Source organism: Lutra lutra, chromosome 11 (genome assembly GCF_902655055.1).
Source record: "Lutra lutra chromosome 11, mLutLut1.2, whole genome shotgun sequence".
NCBI classification, from domain to species: domain Eukaryota; kingdom Metazoa; phylum Chordata; class Mammalia; order Carnivora; family Mustelidae; genus Lutra; species Lutra lutra.
The window spans coordinates 17,447,196-17,467,825 of record NC_062288.1 but is presented as its reverse complement, the minus strand read 5'-3'; the positions used below and the strand labels follow the sequence as shown (position 1 = coordinate 17,467,825).

Sequence of the window (20,630 nt, the reverse complement as noted above, 5' to 3'; positions counted from 1 at the left end):
CCAGTGTTTTAGTCTTGGTTTTTTTTTTTTTCTTAGTTGAACTGGATTCTGTAATACTGTTTAGTTTTGTTTTTAAATTTGAATTAGCATGAGATATTTGTGGGGTTTTTTAAAAGATTTTATTTATTTATTTGACAGAGAGAGATCAGAAGTAGGCAGAGAGGCAGGCAGAGAGAGGGAAGCAGGCTCCCTGCTGAGCAGAGAGCCCAATGCGGGCTCAATCCCAGGACCCTGAGATCATGCTCTGAGCCGAAGGCAGAGGCTTAACTCACTGAGCCACTCAGGCGCCCCTAGCGTGAGATATTTGTAACATGATTATATTTTTATCAAAATATTTTAAAATGGTCTGTTGGCTTTGTGACTCTCCAGCTATCCAGGATATTTTTTTTAGCTAAAGTATGGTTGACACACAATATTACATCAGTTTCAAGGGTGCAACACAATGATTTGACAACTGTGTACCTTATGCTATGTCACTGTGAGTGTTGCTATCATCTGTTCATCATACAGTGCTATTACAATGCCAATGACCTTATTTCCTGTGCTGTACCTTTCATCCCCATTACTTAATCATTCCACTATTGGAAGGAATGTTTTGTTCTTTGATTAAAGATATAATTGTTTTCAGTCGCAACCAGGATTCCTATCAGGTGAATAGAGTGATACTTCATTGTTTACCTGACATTTATCACAATCTCAGGAAAAGAACTGGTTACACACAAGTGAATTTTTCAAATGCTTAGAGCTTAAACTTTTCATTTACCCATTTTTTTCCCTTCCTTCAAGGAACATATTTTAAGTACCTTCTGTGTGCTGAGCACGGTGCTGGGTTCTCAGAACAGAGAGACAAGACAGACACGGTTCTGTTTCCTGAGTAGTCACAGTCTAGTGGGGACATAGCTACACTTCAACATGGTGGGCGCTATATTTTAGGTGAGCTCCAGATGACATAGAAACCGACAGTGGAGATCAAGGGCAATTTCTTGACATTTTGCAGGAATAATGTTAATTAGCCAGAGGAAAAGGGAATAAATGAGCCTGGCAGGGAGGTGAAGGTCGATGAGCAAAGGTGTCTTAACGAAATGAGCAGCGGATAACTAAGAGAGTATGGCACTTCTGAAATACAACAAGGAGCTCATTGTGACTGGAGCATAACGTAAGACAGTGGCAGTGGCAAGAGGGGAGCAGAAGGCCTAGGATCCGTCAGGAAGGGCCTCGGGTTGCTATGTTCACATTTCCGGGCACTGCTGAAGGGGTTTTAGGCAGAGGGGCAATCACTCTGACAATACTGTGGGCAGTGAATTAGAATAGCCAGGAAACGAGATGAGGAACCCATTTCAGCAGTCTAAACAAGAGATGAGGGCAGTGGTGACAGAGTAGAGTGGATGGACCGATGGGATAGAAAGGAAGTAGAATCAGCAAAGCTTATCAACAGATGGATATAAGGTTAAAAGAGAGTGGGTGATAATGGAAGCCATGAATGCAACAGAGCTGATTTACATGTAACTGGCAATATAGGCATGTACCAAAAAGCGTAGCCATAATATAATTAAAACTGCAGTTTATGTTCCTTACTGAACCAAAGTGTGTGTGTCTACTTTCCAAGTGTCTCGGAAGTATTGCTGTCGATTAACACACCAGTCATTGATCACTGGCAAAAGAATAGTATGTGTGAGGATTAAGTATTAAATACTCCAATATACCTCACTCTCAAGGTCCCCAAAATAGAACCAAATAAACTGAAAGAAACCAACACTAGATGTATGGAAAATTTTCAAATAAATATTTCCTCTGTTGCAATCCTTATACCTATTGTACAACAGCCAACTTTAGCTGTCTTGCTAATGCCTCTAGAATGTTCTCTTCCATTCCCTGGCAGAGCTTAGCTGGTGGTGTCTATTATCTCAAGTAGAAATCATAGTGATACATCTACACAGTGCATTAGTCTCACCAGCTTCTCCCACTGTGCAAACAGCTCCACAAATGTGAGTTTGGCATTTGTAAAACTACAAATATCATTGACCTGTTTACATGTCATTTTACACAAATATTTTACACAAACATTTTGGTTTACATCTCACTGTAATACCATTTGGGGTTTCTCTATATTAATAAGTGATGTGTATGCCTCAGAAAGTTCCTGTTGACTAGAACATAACCCGGCTTCTAACTGAATCTGGCCAATACTCTCATGAAATATCTCAACATTTTCATAAAGCCACCAGCAAGTGATAGCAACTCATTTTTGCAGATGAGAAAATTGAAATAGTGACTTAGATGTATCACCTCAAGCCTCCTTGTTTAATAATGTCTTTCCTATAAATGCTACTTCCAAAATAAAATGGTTCAAGATGAAATAAGCATATGCAAATGTCAGATAACAAGTTTATATAATCCCTTAGTCACGAAGGCAGTTCCAGAAGGAGGTGGAAGGCATCCAAAGCAGAATATTATAATTTTTATAAAACAAGAGATAGAGAAAGGACTGGGAGACAGTCCAAAAGGCTCCTAGACAATAACAGCCTCTCTTAATTGAAGTGAATTAAATAAGATAGTAATCATTAGGTTTATTAATATCTGCTGAGATACAAAACAAAATAAGAAACACAGCTCCTACCTTGGCTTGATAAGTGCCAGAAAAATGGGATTTGCCTGCATTTGTTTTGCCATACCTTCATATGTAGTGATCAGGAGAAACTTCTGGATAGGCTGCATAGTGGTTTTCCAGCTTCTTTTATAGATGTGTAGGACCTCCTGACTCATTCTATCTCCTAACAGTTCCTCGCTTTAAATAAGGAACTGATGAGATGATATCTAAAATTTATTCAGAAATTGAAGTATATATCATTTTTAACATTAAGACCAACTCCTATTCAGTACAAGCTCCTGGCCAGTATTCTATATTTTTAAGAATAATTGACATACAATATTGTATGAGTTTCAGATGTACAACATAGTGGATTGATATTTATATACATTATAAAATAGTCACCACAGTAAGTCTAGTTACCATCTACTACCATACAACGTTGCTACAGTATTATTGACTATATTCCCCATGCTGTACATTACATCCCCACATCTTTATTTTATAACTGGAAGACTGTACCTTTTAATCCCTTTGAACTGTTTCATCCATCTCTCCCACCTGCCCCTCACCTCTGGCAACCATCAGTTCTCTGTTTTTGTTTTGTTTGTTCATTTGTTTTTTTAGATTCCACCAATGAGTGAAATTATATGGTATTTTTCTTTCTCTAACTTATTTTACTGAGCATAATACCCTCTAGATCCATCCGTGTTGCAAATGGCAACATTTCATTTTTTTTTTTGCAACATTTCATTCTTAAGGCTATGTAATGTTCCACTGTAAATATATACACCACATTTTTTTTTAATCCAATCATCTGTTGAAGGATATTAGTTTGCTTCCAAATTTGGGCTATTATAAATAATTCTGCAATGAACATAGGGGTGCATATTTCTTTTCAAAATAGTGTTTTCATTTTCTTTGGTTAAATACCTAGAAGTGGATTACTGTATCATATGGTAGTTCTATGAATAGTTTTTTCATAGAGGCTTGAGTGTTTTCTATATATAGTATCATGTCACCTGCCTATAGTGACAATTTACTTTTTCCTTTCCAATTTAAATGCATATTCTTTCTTTTTCTTGCTTAATTGCTATGGCTGGGATTTCCATTACTATGTTGAATAAAAATGGTAAGAATGGGCATCCTTGTCATGTTCCTGATCTTAGAAGGAAAGCTTTCAGCCTTTCACTGTTGGTTAGCTCTGGGTTTGTCATACATAACCTTTATTATCTTGAGGTGCATTTTTTCTTTGTATCTACTTTGTTGAGAGTTTTATCCTAAATGGATATTGAATTTTGTCAAATGCTTTTTCTCCATCTGTTGAGATGATCATGTGATTTTTATCCTTCATTTTGTTAATGTGGTACATCACATTGATTGATTTCAGGTATTGAACCGTCCTTGCATCCCTAGAATAAATCCTACTTGATCGTGGTGTACGATCACTTAAAGTATCGTTAAATTCAGTTTGCTAATATTTTGATAAGGATCTTTCCATCTAGACTTACAAGGAATACTGACTTCTAATTTTCTTTCTTTTTTTTTTTTTTTTTGTAGTGTCTTTGGTTTTGGTACTAGGGTAGTGCTAGCCTCAGGATGAATTTGGAAGTGTTTCATCCTCTTTTTTCTTTTTGGAATAGTTTGAGAAGAATAGATATTAACTTGTCTTTAAATGTTTGATAGAATTCACTGGTGAAGCTGTCTGGTCCTGTATTTTAGTTTGTTGGGAGTTTTATTACTGTAATTTTATTACTAGTAATTGGTCTATTCAGATTTTTTTCTTTTTTTTTCTTCAGATTTTCTAATTCTTTCTGATTTAGTCATGGAAGATTGTATGTTTATAGGAATTTATCCATTTCTTCTAGGTTGGCCAGTTTGTTGGCATGTAATTTTTCACAGTAGTCTTTTATAATCCTTTGTATTTCTGTAATGTTGTTTATAACTTCTTTCACTTCTGGTTTTACTTAAATCTTCTCTTATTTTCTCTTAATAAGTCCAGGTAAAGGTTTATCAATTCTGTTTATCTGTTCAAAGAACCAGCTCTTAAGTTTCATGGATCTTTTCTATGGCTTATTTAGTCTCTTTTTCACTAATTGCACTCTGATCTTTATTTTCTTCCTTTTACTAAATTTGGGCTATGTTTCTTCTTTTTTTTCTAGTTCCCTTAAATTTTTCTTGTTTTTTTTTTTCCTTGTTTTTGTTTTGTTTGGTTTTGGTTTTGTTTTGTTTTTTTTTTGTTTGTTGTTTTTTTTTTTTTGAGGGAAGCCTATAAACTTCAGGAGAATTGCTTCTCCTGCGTCCTGTAGATTTTGTAATGTCGTATTTCCCTTTTCACTTGTCTCAAGTATTTTTTTGTTTCATCTTTGATTTCTTCATTGACCTGTTGGTTATATAGTAGCATGTTTTTAACTTTCATGTATTTGTGCTTTTTTCCAGTTTTTTTTTTCTTGTCATGTATTTCTACTTCTATACCGTTGTGATCAGAAAAGATTCTTGATATGATTTCAGTCTTCTTAAATTTATTGAGATTTCTGGGGCACCTGGGTGAGTCAATTGGTTAAACGTCTGCCTTCAGCTCAGGTCATGGTCTCAGAGTCCTAGGATCAAGCCCTGTGTCAGGCTTCTTGCTCAGCAGGGAATCTGCTTCTCCCTCTCCTCTGCCTCCTCCCACCACAGCTCATGCTTGCTTGTTGGGTCTCAAATTAATAACATCTTTAAAAAAAAACTTTGTTGAGACTTCTTTTGTGGCCTAACATGTAATCTGTCCTGGAGAATGTTCCATGTATACTTGAAAAGAATGTGTATTCTGCTGGTTTTGGATGGAATGCTCTGTATATATTAAGTTGATCTGGTCTAATGTATCATTTAAGACCAATATTTCCTTATTAATTTTCTGTCTGGGTGATCTATCCATTGCTGTAAGTGGTTGTTAAAGTCCCCTACTATCAGTATGTTGTTGTAAGTTTCTCCCTTTGCATTTGTTAATATTTACTTGGTACTACTATGTTAGGTGCGTAATTATTAAGAAGTGATACAACTTCTTATTCAGTTGATCCCTTTAATACCCATTTTTGTCTCTTTTTACAGCCTTTCTTTTAAAGATCATTTTGTCTAGGAGAACCTGGGTGGCTCAGTCACTTAAGCATCTGACTCGATTTTGGCTCAGGTCATGATATCGGTCATGAGATGGAGCCCCATAACAGACTCTGTGCTCAGTGCAGAGTCTACTTAAAATTCTCTCCCTCTCTCTATGCACCTCGCTCTCCCCCCACTTTTGTACTCTAAATAAATAATAAAATAAAAAATAAAGTCTATTTTGTCTGATAAAAGTATTGCTATCCCAGTTTTCTTTTCATTTCCATTTGCATGGAATACATTTTCCCATTCTGTCACTTTCAGTTTAGATGTAAAGTGAGTCTCTAGTAGGCAACATATAAATGAGTCTTGTTTTTAATCCATTCAGCCACCTATGTATTGATTGAAGCATTTAGTTCATTTATATTTAAAGTAATTATGTACTTACCACCATTTTTTTCATTATTTAGTGGTTTTACAGTTCCTTGTTCCTTTCTTCCTGCTCTTTTCCCTTGTGACATGATAACTTTTTTTAGTATTATGTTTGGATTCCTTTCTCTTTATTTTTTGTGCATTTAATACAGGTTTTTGATTTGTGGTTACTGTGAGATTCATATATAACAACCTGTGAACATAGCAGTTTATTTTAAACTTATGATCATTTAGAGGCGCCTGGGTGGCTCAGTGGGTTAAGCCGCTGCCTTCGGCTCAGGTCATGATCTCAGGGTCCTGGGATCGAGTCCCACATCGGGCTCTCTGCTCAGCAGGGAGCCTGCTTCCCTCTCTCTCTCTCTCTGCCTGCCTTTCTGTCTACTTGTGATCTCTGTCAAATAAATAAATAAAATCTTTTAAAAAAAAAACTTATGATCATTTAAGCTTGAACAAATTCTTCAAACACTACATGTGTTTGAATACTCCCTACACCCAATATTTTGTTTTTGACATCATGTTTTACATCCTTTTATTTTGTGTATCTTTAACTAATTATTGTAGTTATAGTTTATTCACCACTTTGTCTTTTAACCTTCACACTAGCTTTACAAGTGGTTGATCTACTACCTTCACTATATGTTCACTTTTTACCAGTGAGATTTTTTTCTTTCATATATTTTCTCAGTTTTAGTTATAATTTTCCTTTCTTTTTTTCTTAAGGAAATCCTTCTAATATTTTTTGTAAAGTGGTGAACTCCTTTAACTTTTATTTGGCTGGGAAACTTCTTATTTCCCCTCCAGTTCTGAATGACAACATTGTCAGTTAGAGTGTGCTTGGTTATGTTTTTTCATTTCAGCACTGTGAATATATTTTGCCACTCTGTGCTAGTCTGCAGAGTTTCTGCTGAAAAATCAACTCATTTCCTTATAGAAATCCCCTTATATGCAATTAATTGCTTTTCTCTTGCTACTTTTAAGATTCTTTATCTTTAGTCTTTGACATTTTAATTATAATGTATCTTGGTGTAGATCTCTTTTGAGTTCATCTTGTTTGGGAGCTGTGCTTCTTAGACTTGGGAAGATCCTCAGCTTAGTGAATTTTTCAGCTATGATTTCTTTAAATAAGTTTGATGCCCTTTTTTTTTTATTATATATATACCCTTTTCTCTTTCAGTTGTCCTTCTGGGACCTATATAATGTGAATGTTAGTATTCAGTGTTGTCCCAGTGGCCCCTTAAACTGTCCTCATTTTTAAATTCCTTTTCTGTTTTCTTTTTCTTCTTTTTTCTCTTTCTCCTTCCTTCCTTCCTTCCTTCCTTTCCCTTTTTCTCTTTCTCGTTCTTTCCTTCTTTCTTCCTCTGTTCTATTTAGGGGACTTTTTTTTTTTTTTTTTGAGACAGACAAAGCAAATGCATGACCAGGGGTTAGAGAGTGGTTAGGGGCTGAGGGAGAGCGAGAATCTCATACAGGCTCCACACCCAGTCCAGAGCCCAATGCAGGGCTCAGTCTCACAACCCTGAGATCGTGACCTGAGCCAAACTGACTGAGCCACCCAGACACCCCAGTTTGTGTGATCTTCATTACCCAGATCACTAATCTGTTCTTCTGTATTATCAGATCTTCTGTTTATCCCCTCTAGTGTATTTTTTTTATTTCTGTTATTGTATTCTTCAGCTCTGATTGGTACTTTCTTATATTTTTTCTTTGTTGAAGTTCTCAGAGTTTGATAAGCATCTTTATGAGCATTACTTTGAACTCTTTATCAGGTTGATTGCTTAACTCCCTTTCATTTAGTTCTTTTTCTGAGGTATTGTCTCACTCTTTTGTTTGAACACATTTCTGTCTTCTCATTTGACCTAACTCCGTGTTTGTTTTAGGTATTAGGGAATTCAGCTACATTTCCCAGTCTTTTTTCTTTTTTCTTTTTCTTTTGGAAGTTTTTATTTAAATTCTAGTTAACATACAGTACAATATTAATTTCAGGTTTCGAATCCATTGATTCAACACTTACATACAACCCTTACATACAACACCTGGCTATTTAAATAAAACATTTAATTATAATTAAGTATAATTGGGGCACCTGGGTGACTCAGTTGGTTAAGCATCCAACTCTTGATTTCAGCTCAGATCATGATCTCAGGGTCCTGCCTGACATTGAGTCCTGCAACAGGCTCTGCACTTGGCGTGGAATTGCTTGAAATTCTCTTTCTCCCTCTCCCTCTCTGCCCCCTTTGCACTCTCCAAATAAATAAATGAATGAATGAATGAATGAATAAATAAATAAGTAAATAAATAAATGGTAAATGTGATTTAAAATTCAGTTCTTCAGTTACACTAACCACATTTCAAGTGCTCAATAGCTGCTTTCAGCTAGAGGCTGCTATATTACCCAGCACAGATGTGTCCAATAAATGTCCTATAATACAGGAAGCTTATTGACAACATTGTCTAGAAAGTGCTGATACAAAAGTCACTTTAATTGAAAGTGACTTATATACATAAAAATACCCATATGGTGTCTTTTCAAGAGGAAAGGTAACCAGATTGTTTATAAATAGAACCTATGATTTCATCCTGTTATGCCTAAAAAGTGACTCTAATTTATAAATCCCACTTTTTTTTACTAAAACTTCTACCCTAAAAGATTATAAATGCAGAACTTCTAAAGACTACATATGCAGAATCATATGTAGAGTTAGTTCAGGATTTGCAGAATATTTCCAAACCATCTTGTGCTGACCTTCCTTTCTACACATTTGCTCGCTATCTTCTCCATAATGTGCTGACTTTAATGTTTATGATATACAGATATATTTTTTTAAACTTCTGTCTAATCTGCTAAGACTGTAGCTCCTTGTAGACAGAGGCTAATGTAGAGCCATTTTTATGTATCATATTGAGGTAAAGCCTTTAAGTGTCACACACCCTTATATTTGTATAAGAAAGGATTGTCTTTGCTTTGAAAGAAATATGGCCACTCTTCCTTTGGTGAGAATGAAAAATATTTTTTTCTTCCTCAATTTTTTCAAAAGCATACCCTTCTAATAAATTCTGTACTATACTGATTGAGTCCAGGATGAATCAGAGAAGATTTAGGATGAGCCTGGAACATCTTATGCCAGAAAATAGAGTACTCAGAAAATGATGGGGACATAGTCAGAAGATGTAAGATCCAGCTTGACAGGGTTCCCACTGGCCATATCTGGGAGAAATTAAGTAAATCATGAATTATAAGCTGTTGAAAAAATAAGAACCTATGAGTTCATACTGATGATATATGGATTAATAGATAGTTGGGTGGGTGGATGGAAAAGAAAGAGAGTCCCTTGTTTATAGTAAAATGCTGACTGATAAATGTGGATGGAATGGTGAAGCTGGAAAATCACCATTGTACAACCATCACAATAAAGATTGGCTTAGGCAAGAATTATCAGTGGATGCTAACTATAAGGTGAAATTTTGACAAGGAGCAAGATACTTACAGAGTCTTGTCTTCCTGTATACTCCTTCTTAGTTATGAGGAAGAAAATCAGTATAAAATGGAAAAGCCAGTGAGAGGCAGATGGGCCGCTTATTGTAATACCTTGACCGACATCAGCATCACTTATGTGATATTTGAGTGTAAGCGGGATGCATAACCTGAATTTAATCATGAGCAAACATCAGACAGAACCAAAATGAAAGACATTCCATTGAAAAAAATATGACCTGTATTCTTTAAAATGTCCATGTTACAAAAGGGGAGAGGAATGCTGGGGGAAAGCTGAGGAACTATTCCAGATTGAGAGAAACCAAAGAAACATGACAACTTAATGCTAATCTTTGCTCTAGGGCTGGATCTAGATTCAAAAAAAAATTATAGAAAGCACATAATTGAGACAGTAGTGAAGACTGGAACATGAATGGTAGATTAGATACAAAGTATTATATTGATGTTAAATTGCCTACATTTGCTAACAATGCTATATGGTTATGTTAGAGAACACCTTTTTTCTTAGGAAATACACAAGTATTAAGGAGTAAAGGGGCATGATGTCTGTAACTTATTCTCAAATGATTCAAGAAAATAATTTTGCATGTGTGGAGAGAAAATACAGTAACAAATGTACCGCATCTTAACAGTTGGTGAATTTGAGCAAGAGCTACAAAGGAGCTTTCTATTTAAGTCTTGTACCTTTTCTGTAAATTTAAAATTATTTCAAAATAAAAATTTTAAAATTCTATCCCCTGTTTTCTAGCCCTCTCTAAGGCACAGAATGATGTGATGACAATGAAAATGCAGTCAGAACGACTTTCAAAAGAATACGACCGACTCCTGAAAGAACACGCAGAACTTCAGGTGCGTGACCTGCACTTTGTGGACCTGAAATACTAATTACTATGTCAGCTGTTTAGGTTATTTGTCCTTCCCAAATCAAGAAGAGGCACTTGGTCCTGGCTTCTTTTTTTTTTTTTTTTAAGATTTCGTTTATTTGTTTGACAGACAGGGATCACAAGTAGGCAGAGAGGCAGACAGAGAGAGAGGAGAAAGTAGTCTCCCTGCTGAGCAGAGAGCCTGATGCGGGGCTCAATCCCAAAACCCTGGGATCATGACCTGAGCTGTAGGCAGAGGCTTTAACCCACTGAGCCACCCAGGTGCCCCTCAGTCCTGGCTTCTTAAAAATGATTAAGGAAACCAGATTTTTCCCTCAAGGGTGAAGATGAGGACATTGCATGAAAATACAAGACAGTCATAGCATGGAGAATTACCAACATGCTAACTTATAGCATTCTAGTTTTAGTGAAATTTTAAGCAAAAGAATTGTGCCACAAGAGTGACAAGATTGAAAAACAGACTGGTTCTATAAACATTTCATCTTGCCATTGGCAATGTTTGCTCTATTCATGTCAAAAAATAAGGTCAAAATTTGAAGTCTCACCTCACACTACTTCTGTCCCAGTGTTTTAGACATCTTGGGTCAAAACCTATGGCATTCAAATACATGAGTTGCCTCCAACATGGATTTAAAGACAGAAATGGGAAAAAACCTTTTGTTAGTAAAGTCACAGAGTCAAGGGCTTTAGCTTTTCTTTCTCTTCCCCTCCAGCCCAGCAAGAGTTCGTGGCCTGCATTCCTCCATGCTAAATCTATCGCTTCCCTCTTGATTTGGCAGCCCCCAATCTGAATTGATTTCCCAGCCACTCTTTGACCACATGTGGGGAGAATTTAGGGGGAAAGACCATTCCAGAGGCAGCCCTGGACCTCTTAGTTCCTCCCGAGATGGAGAGCCTGTGCTCTTCTGCTCTCGGTTTGGATTTATCCTGAGAATTTGACAGCTTTTGTGGCTATCAGAACTTTTTAGCAATCACAGCTCTACAGTCGTTTCACGATAGGAGAAGCACTGGTCCCAGGACTCATTTCCCTGTTAATTGTCCAGGGTCTGGCACTGTGGCTGGCAAAGGGCAAGCAGATACTATATTGATAGACCTTAGAGTCAGACCGACCTGAAATAACTCAGAATCTCATATTAACTGATTTTATGACCCTGAACAGTTTATGGTACCCCTCTGTAGCTCACTTTTCTTCACCTATAAAGTCAAACTAATAATAACACCAGGCCCACCGGGTTTTCAGTAGAATTAAATAGAATGTGTAGGGTACTTAGCATGGTATCTGGCTGATAGGAAACACTCAAGAAATTATACCGATTAGAGTTATCATTGTTATCATCAGCATACATTCCTCTGTAGAAGTTCTGCTGGAAGAATGACTTATTCTTAACCAGCCACTTTAGCCTTGATTTAGAGCCAGCCAAGAAGCAATCCAAAATACATACGTAATGTGGTATTCCTAGCTGAGTTGCAAGTTTAACTAATCCACTTTGACAACAGGGCAGTTCAGAGAAGGGTGGATACCCTGTGTGCTTCAAACCTAGGACACGAAGAGCTCAGTTTATGTGTTCTAGAGTAGGTGGTTAGATGTTCAGCAAGACCACCCTTTCCCCATCTTTAAAACACAGGTCCTTGTGAGTGCCTGGGTGGCTCAGTTGGTTAAACATCTGCCTTCAGCTCAGATCATGATCACTGGGTCCTGGGATCAAGCCCCGCATCGGGCTCCTTGCTCAGCAGGAAACCTGCTTCTCCCTCTGCCTCAGCCTGCCATTCCCCCTGCTTGTGCTCTATCAAATAATAAATAAAATCTTTAAAAATAAACAAGCAAACAAAGGTCCTAAAATTGGTGACTTCACCATGGCCTGATGAGAATTACTCCAGGGCATCCTTCAAGAGCCACCATGGAAAGTGAAGGAAGATTTAAGAAGCCTTTGGCCTAGAAATAGAACTTTTTCTCTCCCATTTGTGAGGTCAGCTTGTACTCAACAGGATGAGTATCCACACCAGTGGACTTTGCCAAGAGGTCAGAAACATTTAGATCCCTGAATGGAGAAAAGAGAAGCAGGAATATTCCCTCATTTTCTTATGGCCAGTGGCCATCGCTGAGTGTCCCTGTTATGGTAACTGCTAATCTCTTAATCCCTGAAGAATATATATGACAGTGGGATTCCCTCAACCCTTTTTCTTTCCCCTCCCAAAACCACCTCTGTTTGGAGCTTATGCATTCTTGATAACAAATGTTAAAAAGATTTTCGGAGTAATTCCTTCCCCAGAAAGGAGTTGTTACACCTATTTCTTTGAAAAATGACCAATCCTAGAGATGCCAAGTGCCACACTGAGAGTTGGGCCTTGTTCACTAGTACATTTAAGGCCTTGATCTACATTCTTCTTTTATTTTTAAAATATGTAAGGGGAGACATTTATTGAAGATGTGCCCTGGACCAAGCACTTAGCTAATAGCTTCATATATGTTACTCTGTTTACTTTAATCACAACCCACTAAATTAAAATATTTTCTTACCCTATTTTGCAGGTGAGGAAAACAAGACCCAATAACAGAGGTGTTATATAATCTATCTAAAGTCACTGAACTAGAAACTAGGTGCAGAGCTGGATTCAAAATCAGGAAATTTTTCTCCAGATTCCCCATCATTAAGAACTCTGCTCTTTGGCCTGTTTGGTCATGAGACTGTGTTCTTGGATCCATTGTCTTCCTACTTCTCTCACTCAGTCTCAGAGAGCTACATTTCCCAAGCCCACTTTCTCTCCTCTGGGCAAGTTCAGCAACAGGAGGCACGGGAGGAGACTGAAGGCAGGAGGTCCAAAGCCAGGGATTTTTTTTCCACCTGGTGGCCCTAGCTCTGGGGTCCATGACACTCTCTCCTCCCTTGTCCCTCCAGCTGGAAGAGTGGTGGTGGTTCTGTGCTAATCCCTGAGGTCTCCTACCACACTGCCCCATGTGTCTGCTCTTTCATCACCTGTAAAACCAATTTCCCATAATAAATAACTGCTTGTAGAACAGAAGACCTCTTGGCTCCATAGTTTGCCAGTTCTCTAAGCGCCAGGTAGATGACTTGACATCCCCGCACCTTGGCTTCCTCATTACTTAAATGAGAGTTATAATACCTTCAGAGCATTAAACCAGATTGTCTACAATACAGGAAGGCACTTTAAATATTTTTAAACAAGAAAAGCTCTATGTCCCCATAAGATACTAGTAGTTATTTCTTGATTGGACACATTTTTTTCCCTACTCATCCTCCATTGTCAAGTATGAGACCTTGTAGAAGATTCTGAGATTTAAGTGTCATTAAATGACTACCGTTTTCTTAAAAGTGGCTCATACACTTTGATATTCACCTTCTGAAGTCTACTTGAGAAGCAAAAAAATTGCTGTAGACCATCTATAGTAAAAAGCTATATCAACTTGCCTTTCATGAATTTTACTTCTATTGTCAAACCAACCTTAATAATTGAATTTTATCTTTAGAGTTCCTTGGGAAACTTAGCTTTCTCAGTTTTGCATAATTGATTTACTTTAAATAAAGTAACCATAAAGTGACCATTAAAATATTAAGGAAATAAAGGTGAAAGAGGGGAAAGCTGGTTTCCTTACCATAAATGAATCCCACTTTGCATTTTTAAAATCTGTCTGGATTTCCCCATTTGGTCCCCTCCCTGTTATAAGCACTAAATAAATATTAGAAAACAATCCCTTCAAGGTAGAGTCTTTGTCTTTCCTTGTTTGCCCTGGCTCTCTTCTAGAAAAGAAAAGCAAAACTAAAGATTATAGGCAGCACTTACCAGTTTTCAAATTTTATTTTGGAAAATCACCCTTTACTTAAGGGAGTTATCCAGAATAACAGCTCCATTAAAGCCATGACTTTTTCTTTTAATCTTCATATCCATTTTTATTTTGGGTAAGTGCAAGGTTATTTCCCTTTTTTTAATTGAAGTGTAATTAACATACATTATTATATTAGTCTCACATATACAATATAATGATTCAACAATTTTGTACATTTCTCAGTGCTCATCACAAGTGTAACTCTTAATCCCCATCACCTGTTTCATCCATCCCCCACCCACCTCCCTTCTGGTAACCACTGGTTTATTCTCTGTATTTAAGAGTCTGTATTTTTGTTTGTCTCTTTTTCATTTTGTGCATTTGTTTTGTTTCTCAAATTCCACATACAAGTGAAATTATATGCTGTTTGTTTTTTCATATCTGACTTATTTTGCACAGCATTATAGTCTCTAGCTCCATCCATGCTGTTGCAAATGGCAAGCTTTCGTTCTTTTTCATGGCTGAGTAATATTCCATGATACACAAACGTGTGCACACCACATTTTCTTTATCTGTTTGTCTATGGATGAACATTTGGGTTGTTTACGTATCTTGATTATTGTAAATAAGGCTGCAGTAAACAGAGGAGTGCATATATCTTTTTTTTTTTAAGATTTTATTCCTTTATTTGACAGACAGAGATCACAAGTAGGCAGAGAGGCAGGCAGAGAGAGAGGGGGAAGCAGGCTTCCTGCTGAGTGGAGAGTCCAATGCGGGGCTTGATCCCAGGACCCTGAGATCATGACCTGAGCCGAAGGCAGAGGCTTTAACGCACTGAGCCACCCAGGTGCCCTGCATATATCTTTTTAAATTAGTGTTTTTGTATTCTTTGGGTTAATACACAGTAGCGGAATTACTGAATCATATGGTAATTCTATCTTTAATGTTTGGAGGAACCTCCATACTGTTTTCACAATGGCTGCACCAGTTTACATTCCTACCAACCGTGCTTGAGGTTTTTTTTTCTTTACTTCCTTGCCAACATTAATATTTCTTGGGTTTTTGATACAAGTCATTCTGACAGGTGTAAGGTGATATACCTCATTGTGATTTTGATTTGCATTTCCCGCAGTGTGATGTTAAGCATCTTTTCATGTGTCTATTGGCCATTCATAGGTCTTCTTTGGAAAAATGTCTATTCAGTCATCTGCCTGTTTTTAATCCAGTTATTTGAGGTTTTTGGTGTTGAGTTGCATAAGTTCTTTATATATTTTATAATATGTAATAAATAATTAATATTGTATATTAATATGTAATATATATTAACCCCTTGTCAGTTATATCATTTGCAAATATCTTCTCCCATTCAGTAGGCAGAGCTGTGATTTTTACGTAAAATGTCAAGATATATACAAACAGGGGCACCTGGGTGGCTCAGTGGGTTAAGCTTCTGCCTTCGGCTCAGGTCATGATCTCAGGGTCCTGGGATCGAGCCCCGCGTCGGGCTCTCTGCTCAGCAGGGAGCCTGCTTCACCCTCTCTCTGCCTGCCTCTCTGCCTACTTGTGATCTCTCTCTGTCAAATAAATAAATAAAATCTTTAAAAAAAAAAACAAGAAACAAAACAAAACAAAAAGATATATACAAACATGTGAAAGTGGTACCTTATCATTCAAAATACCTCCTCTAATCCTGTCTTCTGATTTGGTTGGTTAATGTTAACATTGTTGAAGTTGCTCTGAATCAATCCATTACTGCTCAGCCTGAGCAAGAGATTGGTGAACCTCTCTTCTGCAAGCAGTAACTATTCCAACTCCATTTTATGAGGGTTTTTTTTTTCCTCAGTGTAGACTTTTGCTTTCTTAAGTGCAAATGATCTCTTAAGGTTAATTTCTTCCCATTTTCCTCCAGTTTTAAATGATATCATCTTGTGATCAGAGAAGAGTATAATTTGAGAAGTCAGTTCAATTGGCAAATATCTGAAGAAAAAAACACACTCAAAGAGTCCATCCCATCTGGGGGTTTTGTGTCCCTTCATCCTTTCTTTGCCAAAAATCTTAATTGGGTTTGTAAGAAGGGAATTTGAGAAATTTTGTTTTCCTGGTATAACCTGTGAAACAAAAGCAAAATGGATTAAGTCAGGGATATAAATGAACTTACCAAGAGTGTTATTTTTTCCCCTTTAGACTTTTTTTTTTTTTTTTCAAATAAAACCCACAAACTTTGTAGTTTTTTTAAGTTTGAGACTTTCTCAATCCATGTTTTCACATTTGATTATTCTCATAATTAATAACCATACACAGAAAAGATCATTTTTTTCCTTGTAATATCTACGAATCTCTTTTTCACTCTCTGTTGTAACTACTTACCTAAGTCTTTTTTTTTTTTTTAATCACCCTGCAGAATTGTTTGGGGAAAGACAATAAGAAGGGCCTGTGAACCTTGAGGGAAGATTGTGCGACGCCATGTGAAGATGATCACTTTGTTATCATGTTAGCCTCTAGAACATTTACAATTCAGTTCGGAAGAAGGTACTATTTACGACCAGCCAATAATTTTTTTAATGCCATGTATAGGCTGTTACCATAACAGCATTGTCACAATATTTGATGATGTTTCAGATCTATTGTAAAGTCTATATTCCAGCTCTCACATAAAATGTAAGCATGATAAGCACCCTGTTGAGATATTGAGAGTAACATTGGTGTATGGTTGCTGTTTGCCAATAAAAGGACAGATTTATAACCAGTTACTTCCAAAACTAGATTTTTAAGTTGATGAAACCATTAATAGCCTTGAAACCTTGATGAGTTTTCAGTAATAATCATAACCTATTTAATGAGATGATGATAATACTGATATATTTGAAAATAGTATTCAGTATCAGCAAATTTGTTCATAGGGAGATTAAATAAGGACAAATGATCAGAATTAGCCACTGTTTGTATAGGGAAGAATCATAAAGAACAAAAAATAAAAACAGTGACCTGAGCTGTTTTTTATAAGCCTGATGACACTATAGCTTATTCTTAGAGGACAGCTATATTAATAATTATATTTTTGTTACTTTGCTTCTACATTTGTTGGACTGTTTTTGTTGACATTGGTGTTAATACATAATTAGTAGTTGTTACACCTTTTTAAAGTTCATCTGGTAATGAAGTTTACATCTATTTGCATAACGGCCATACACTGAACTTAAAATTATTATACAACAATGTGAAATTCTTGACTCAGAAAGCTAATGTACAACATATGCAAAGAGCAATGTTTCCTATCGCTGTGAGAGTTACTAATTATACAAATATTACCTCAAATACATGTATGCTGGGGTCACAGTTTCTCTGAGATGTATCTGTGTTCTGAAAGCTAAATCTTAAATGCTATTTTTTTATTCATATTCCTTTGGAATCTCCTTTAGCACCAATAGTGATCGTAATAGTGTTAATATGATTTAGGTTGTTCCAGTGTTTAGACATGAAAGTCATCTTCCTTGTCTCATAAAGACTTAAATATAAATGAAAATGGAAAATAATGACCAGAGTTTTTACTTTCCCAGTATCTGTTTCTTTTTTTCTTTTAATTTAATTTTATTTTTTCAGTATTCCAAGATTCATTGTTTATGCACCACACCCAGTGCTCCATGCAATACATGCCCTCCTTAATACCCACGACCAGGCTCACCCATCCCCGCACTCCCCTCCCTTCCAAAACCCTCAGTTTGTTTCTCAGAGTCCTGTCTCTCATGGTTCATCTCCTCCTCTGATTTCCTCCAATTCACTTTTCCTTTCCTTCTCTTAATGTCCTCCCTGTTATTCCTTATGCTCCATAGGTAAGTGAAACCATATGATAATTGACTCTTTATGCTTGACTTACTTCACTCTGCATAATCTCCAGTCCTGTCCATGTTGATACAAAAGTTGGATATTTATCCTTTCTGATGGAGGCATAATATTCCATTGTATATATGGACCATATCTCTTTATCCATTTGTCTGTTGAAGGGCATCTTGGCTCTTTCCACAATTTGGCGATTGTGGCCATTGCTGCTATGAACATTGGGGTACATATGGCTCTTCTTTTCACTACCTCTGTATCTTTGAGGTAAATACCCAGTAGTGCAATTGCAGGGTCATAGAGTAGCTCTATTTTTAATTTCTTAAGGAATCTCCACACTGTTTTCCAAAGTGGCTGCACCAACTTGCATTCCCACCATCAGCATAAGAGGGTTCCACTTTCTCCACATCTTCTCCAACACTTGTTGTTTCTTGTCTTGTTAATTTTGGCCATTCTAACTGCTGTTAAGTTGGTATCTCAGTGTGGTTTTGATTTGAATCTCCCTGATGGCTAATGATAATGAACATTTTTCTAAGTGTCTCTTAGCCATTTGTGTGTCTTCTTTGGAGAAGTGTCTTCTGCCCATTTTTTGACATGATTATCTGTTTTTTGAGTGTTGAGTTTGAGGAGTTCTTTATGATCTTGGATGATGCAGGAATCTATTAAAATCCTAGAGGAGAACATGGGCAAGTAACCTCTTTGACATCGGCCACAGCAGCTTCTTTCAAGACACGTCTCCAAAGGCAAAGGAAACAAAAGCGAAAATGAACTTTTGGGACTTCATCAAGATAAAAAGTTTCTGCACAGCAAAGGAAACAGTCAACAAAACAAAGAATTCATTCTCCCACGGAATGGGAGAAGATATTCCCAGTATCTGTTTCATCCTTTGTTGTTTATTTCCATTTTAGCACTGACTTCATGCATATCTAATTTTGGTCATTGTAACATAGATGAAATGAGCAAACACATAAGAATTTTATTTCAGATCAAAGTCAGGAACTACTGCTAGAACACAGACATGCAGGAGACATTTAACAGGAGTAAGCGCTGGAGTTAAACCATATGGGCTGACAACACCCTGAATAACAAGGAAGGGGAGAGCTCCAGTAGGAGGAAACTGACTAGGGACTGTTCAGAGTATTGCCTCGGAAGTAGCAGAGTAGGTAAATAATGAAGGTACGGGGCGCTTGTGACCCTCGCCTCCCGGGCACAGATATCAAATCTAGTGACAAAATAATAGAGATAGAAGGAGAAGATACACAGCTTTAGAACTGTCAGAACTAAAATCAAATCCCAGCCTTACCACTAATTCAGCTGTGTGATTGTGAACACATTATTCACGCTTGTTAGACTTCCATTTCCTCATCTCCAAAATTATGTCAGGATTATTATGTGAACTAAGATGCCACAACAATCCTCAGTTTTTCCAACTGTGCAGCAGGGGAAAAGCCTGTCTCCCTTTGAAGAGCATGAGGATTCAAAAGATTACCGGAAAGCACATAAGCTTTAAAGTGTACATTTAAGGGTCACCTAGGTGGGTCAGTCATTTAAGGTTCTGCCTTCGGCTCAGGCCATGATCCCAGGGTCCTGAAATCAAGTTCCATGTCAGGCTCCCTGCTCAGCAGGGAGTCTGCTTCTCCCCCGGCTTCTTCCCCCCTGCCTAGTTAGTGTGCCCTTGCTCTCAAGCTGTCTCTCAAATAAAGGAAAAAAATCTTCTAAAAAAAATAAAGTTTATGTTTAAGTAACCTTGTACCTCAATCCTCAATTTTAGAAATCTGCAACCCGAGGCTTTAAAGGTTTGAGCTGTTTACCCAAAGCAGTGTAGAAAGTTAGATTCAGGGCCAGGATCTGGGTGTGTTCCAGTTCCCCAGATATTATTCTAGTGTCTATACACAGATTAATTATAATTTGCTAAACGAGATATTGCCGTGTATTCACCAGCATTTGAACCAAGGAGTCTGGCTCCAGAGTCACCATACTGAACTGCCTTTCAAGCTACACTTGTTTGTTCTTATTACTCTCTTAACCGCTGATGGTTCTTAACACATTCTGTTTTTATAAATAAACACCTATCCCATGGGTTTAGCTGTACTGCGTACTAAGTTGTGTTCTTTCCGATTGTCAGTAATGACTGTACTGTGTCTTGGGCTGTATTATAGATTCTAGCACAGGAGCGTCAGTCCTGCCCTTTTCCATCAGAATTACACAGAGTCTTGCCAGACTCCCTTCTTGTAAGTCTACCTTAAGGTTCTGGACTCCAGGAAGTAGTACTTAAGTTTTTTTTTTTTTTTTTTTTAAATGTTTATTTGACAGAGAGATCACAAGTAGGCAGAGAGGCAGGCAGAGAGAGAGAGAGGGGGAAGCGGGCTTCTTGCCGAGCAGAGAGCCCGATGTGGGGCTCGATCCCAGGACCCTGAGATCATGACCCTGGCCGAAGGCAGAGGCTTAACCTGCTGAGCCACCCAGGCGCCCCAGTAGTACTTAAGTTTTAAGTAAGCTCTCTAGAATTTGGCATGAGTCGCCCTGGTTGCTTGCCTG

The 20,630-nt window shown here is 37.3% G+C and overlaps 1 protein-coding gene across 4 annotated transcripts in view; it reads left to right on the top strand.

Annotated features, from left to right (window-relative positions):
* LOC125080366 (B-cell receptor-associated protein 29) overlaps positions 1-17,791 on the top strand; it is a 49,432-nt gene extending 31,641 nt beyond the window's left edge. For all 4 annotated transcript variants that reach the window (XM_047694103.1, XM_047694104.1, XM_047694105.1 and 1 more), the window contains exons 7-8: positions 10,339-10,439; positions 16,660-17,791. In XM_047694103.1, the coding sequence (XP_047550059.1) occupies positions 10,339-10,439; positions 16,660-16,695 (137 nt within the window). In that variant the 3' untranslated portion in view covers positions 16,696-17,791. The remainder of the gene's footprint in view (positions 1-10,338; positions 10,440-16,659) is intronic.
* The last annotated feature ends 2,839 nt before the right edge of the window (positions 17,792-20,630 follow it).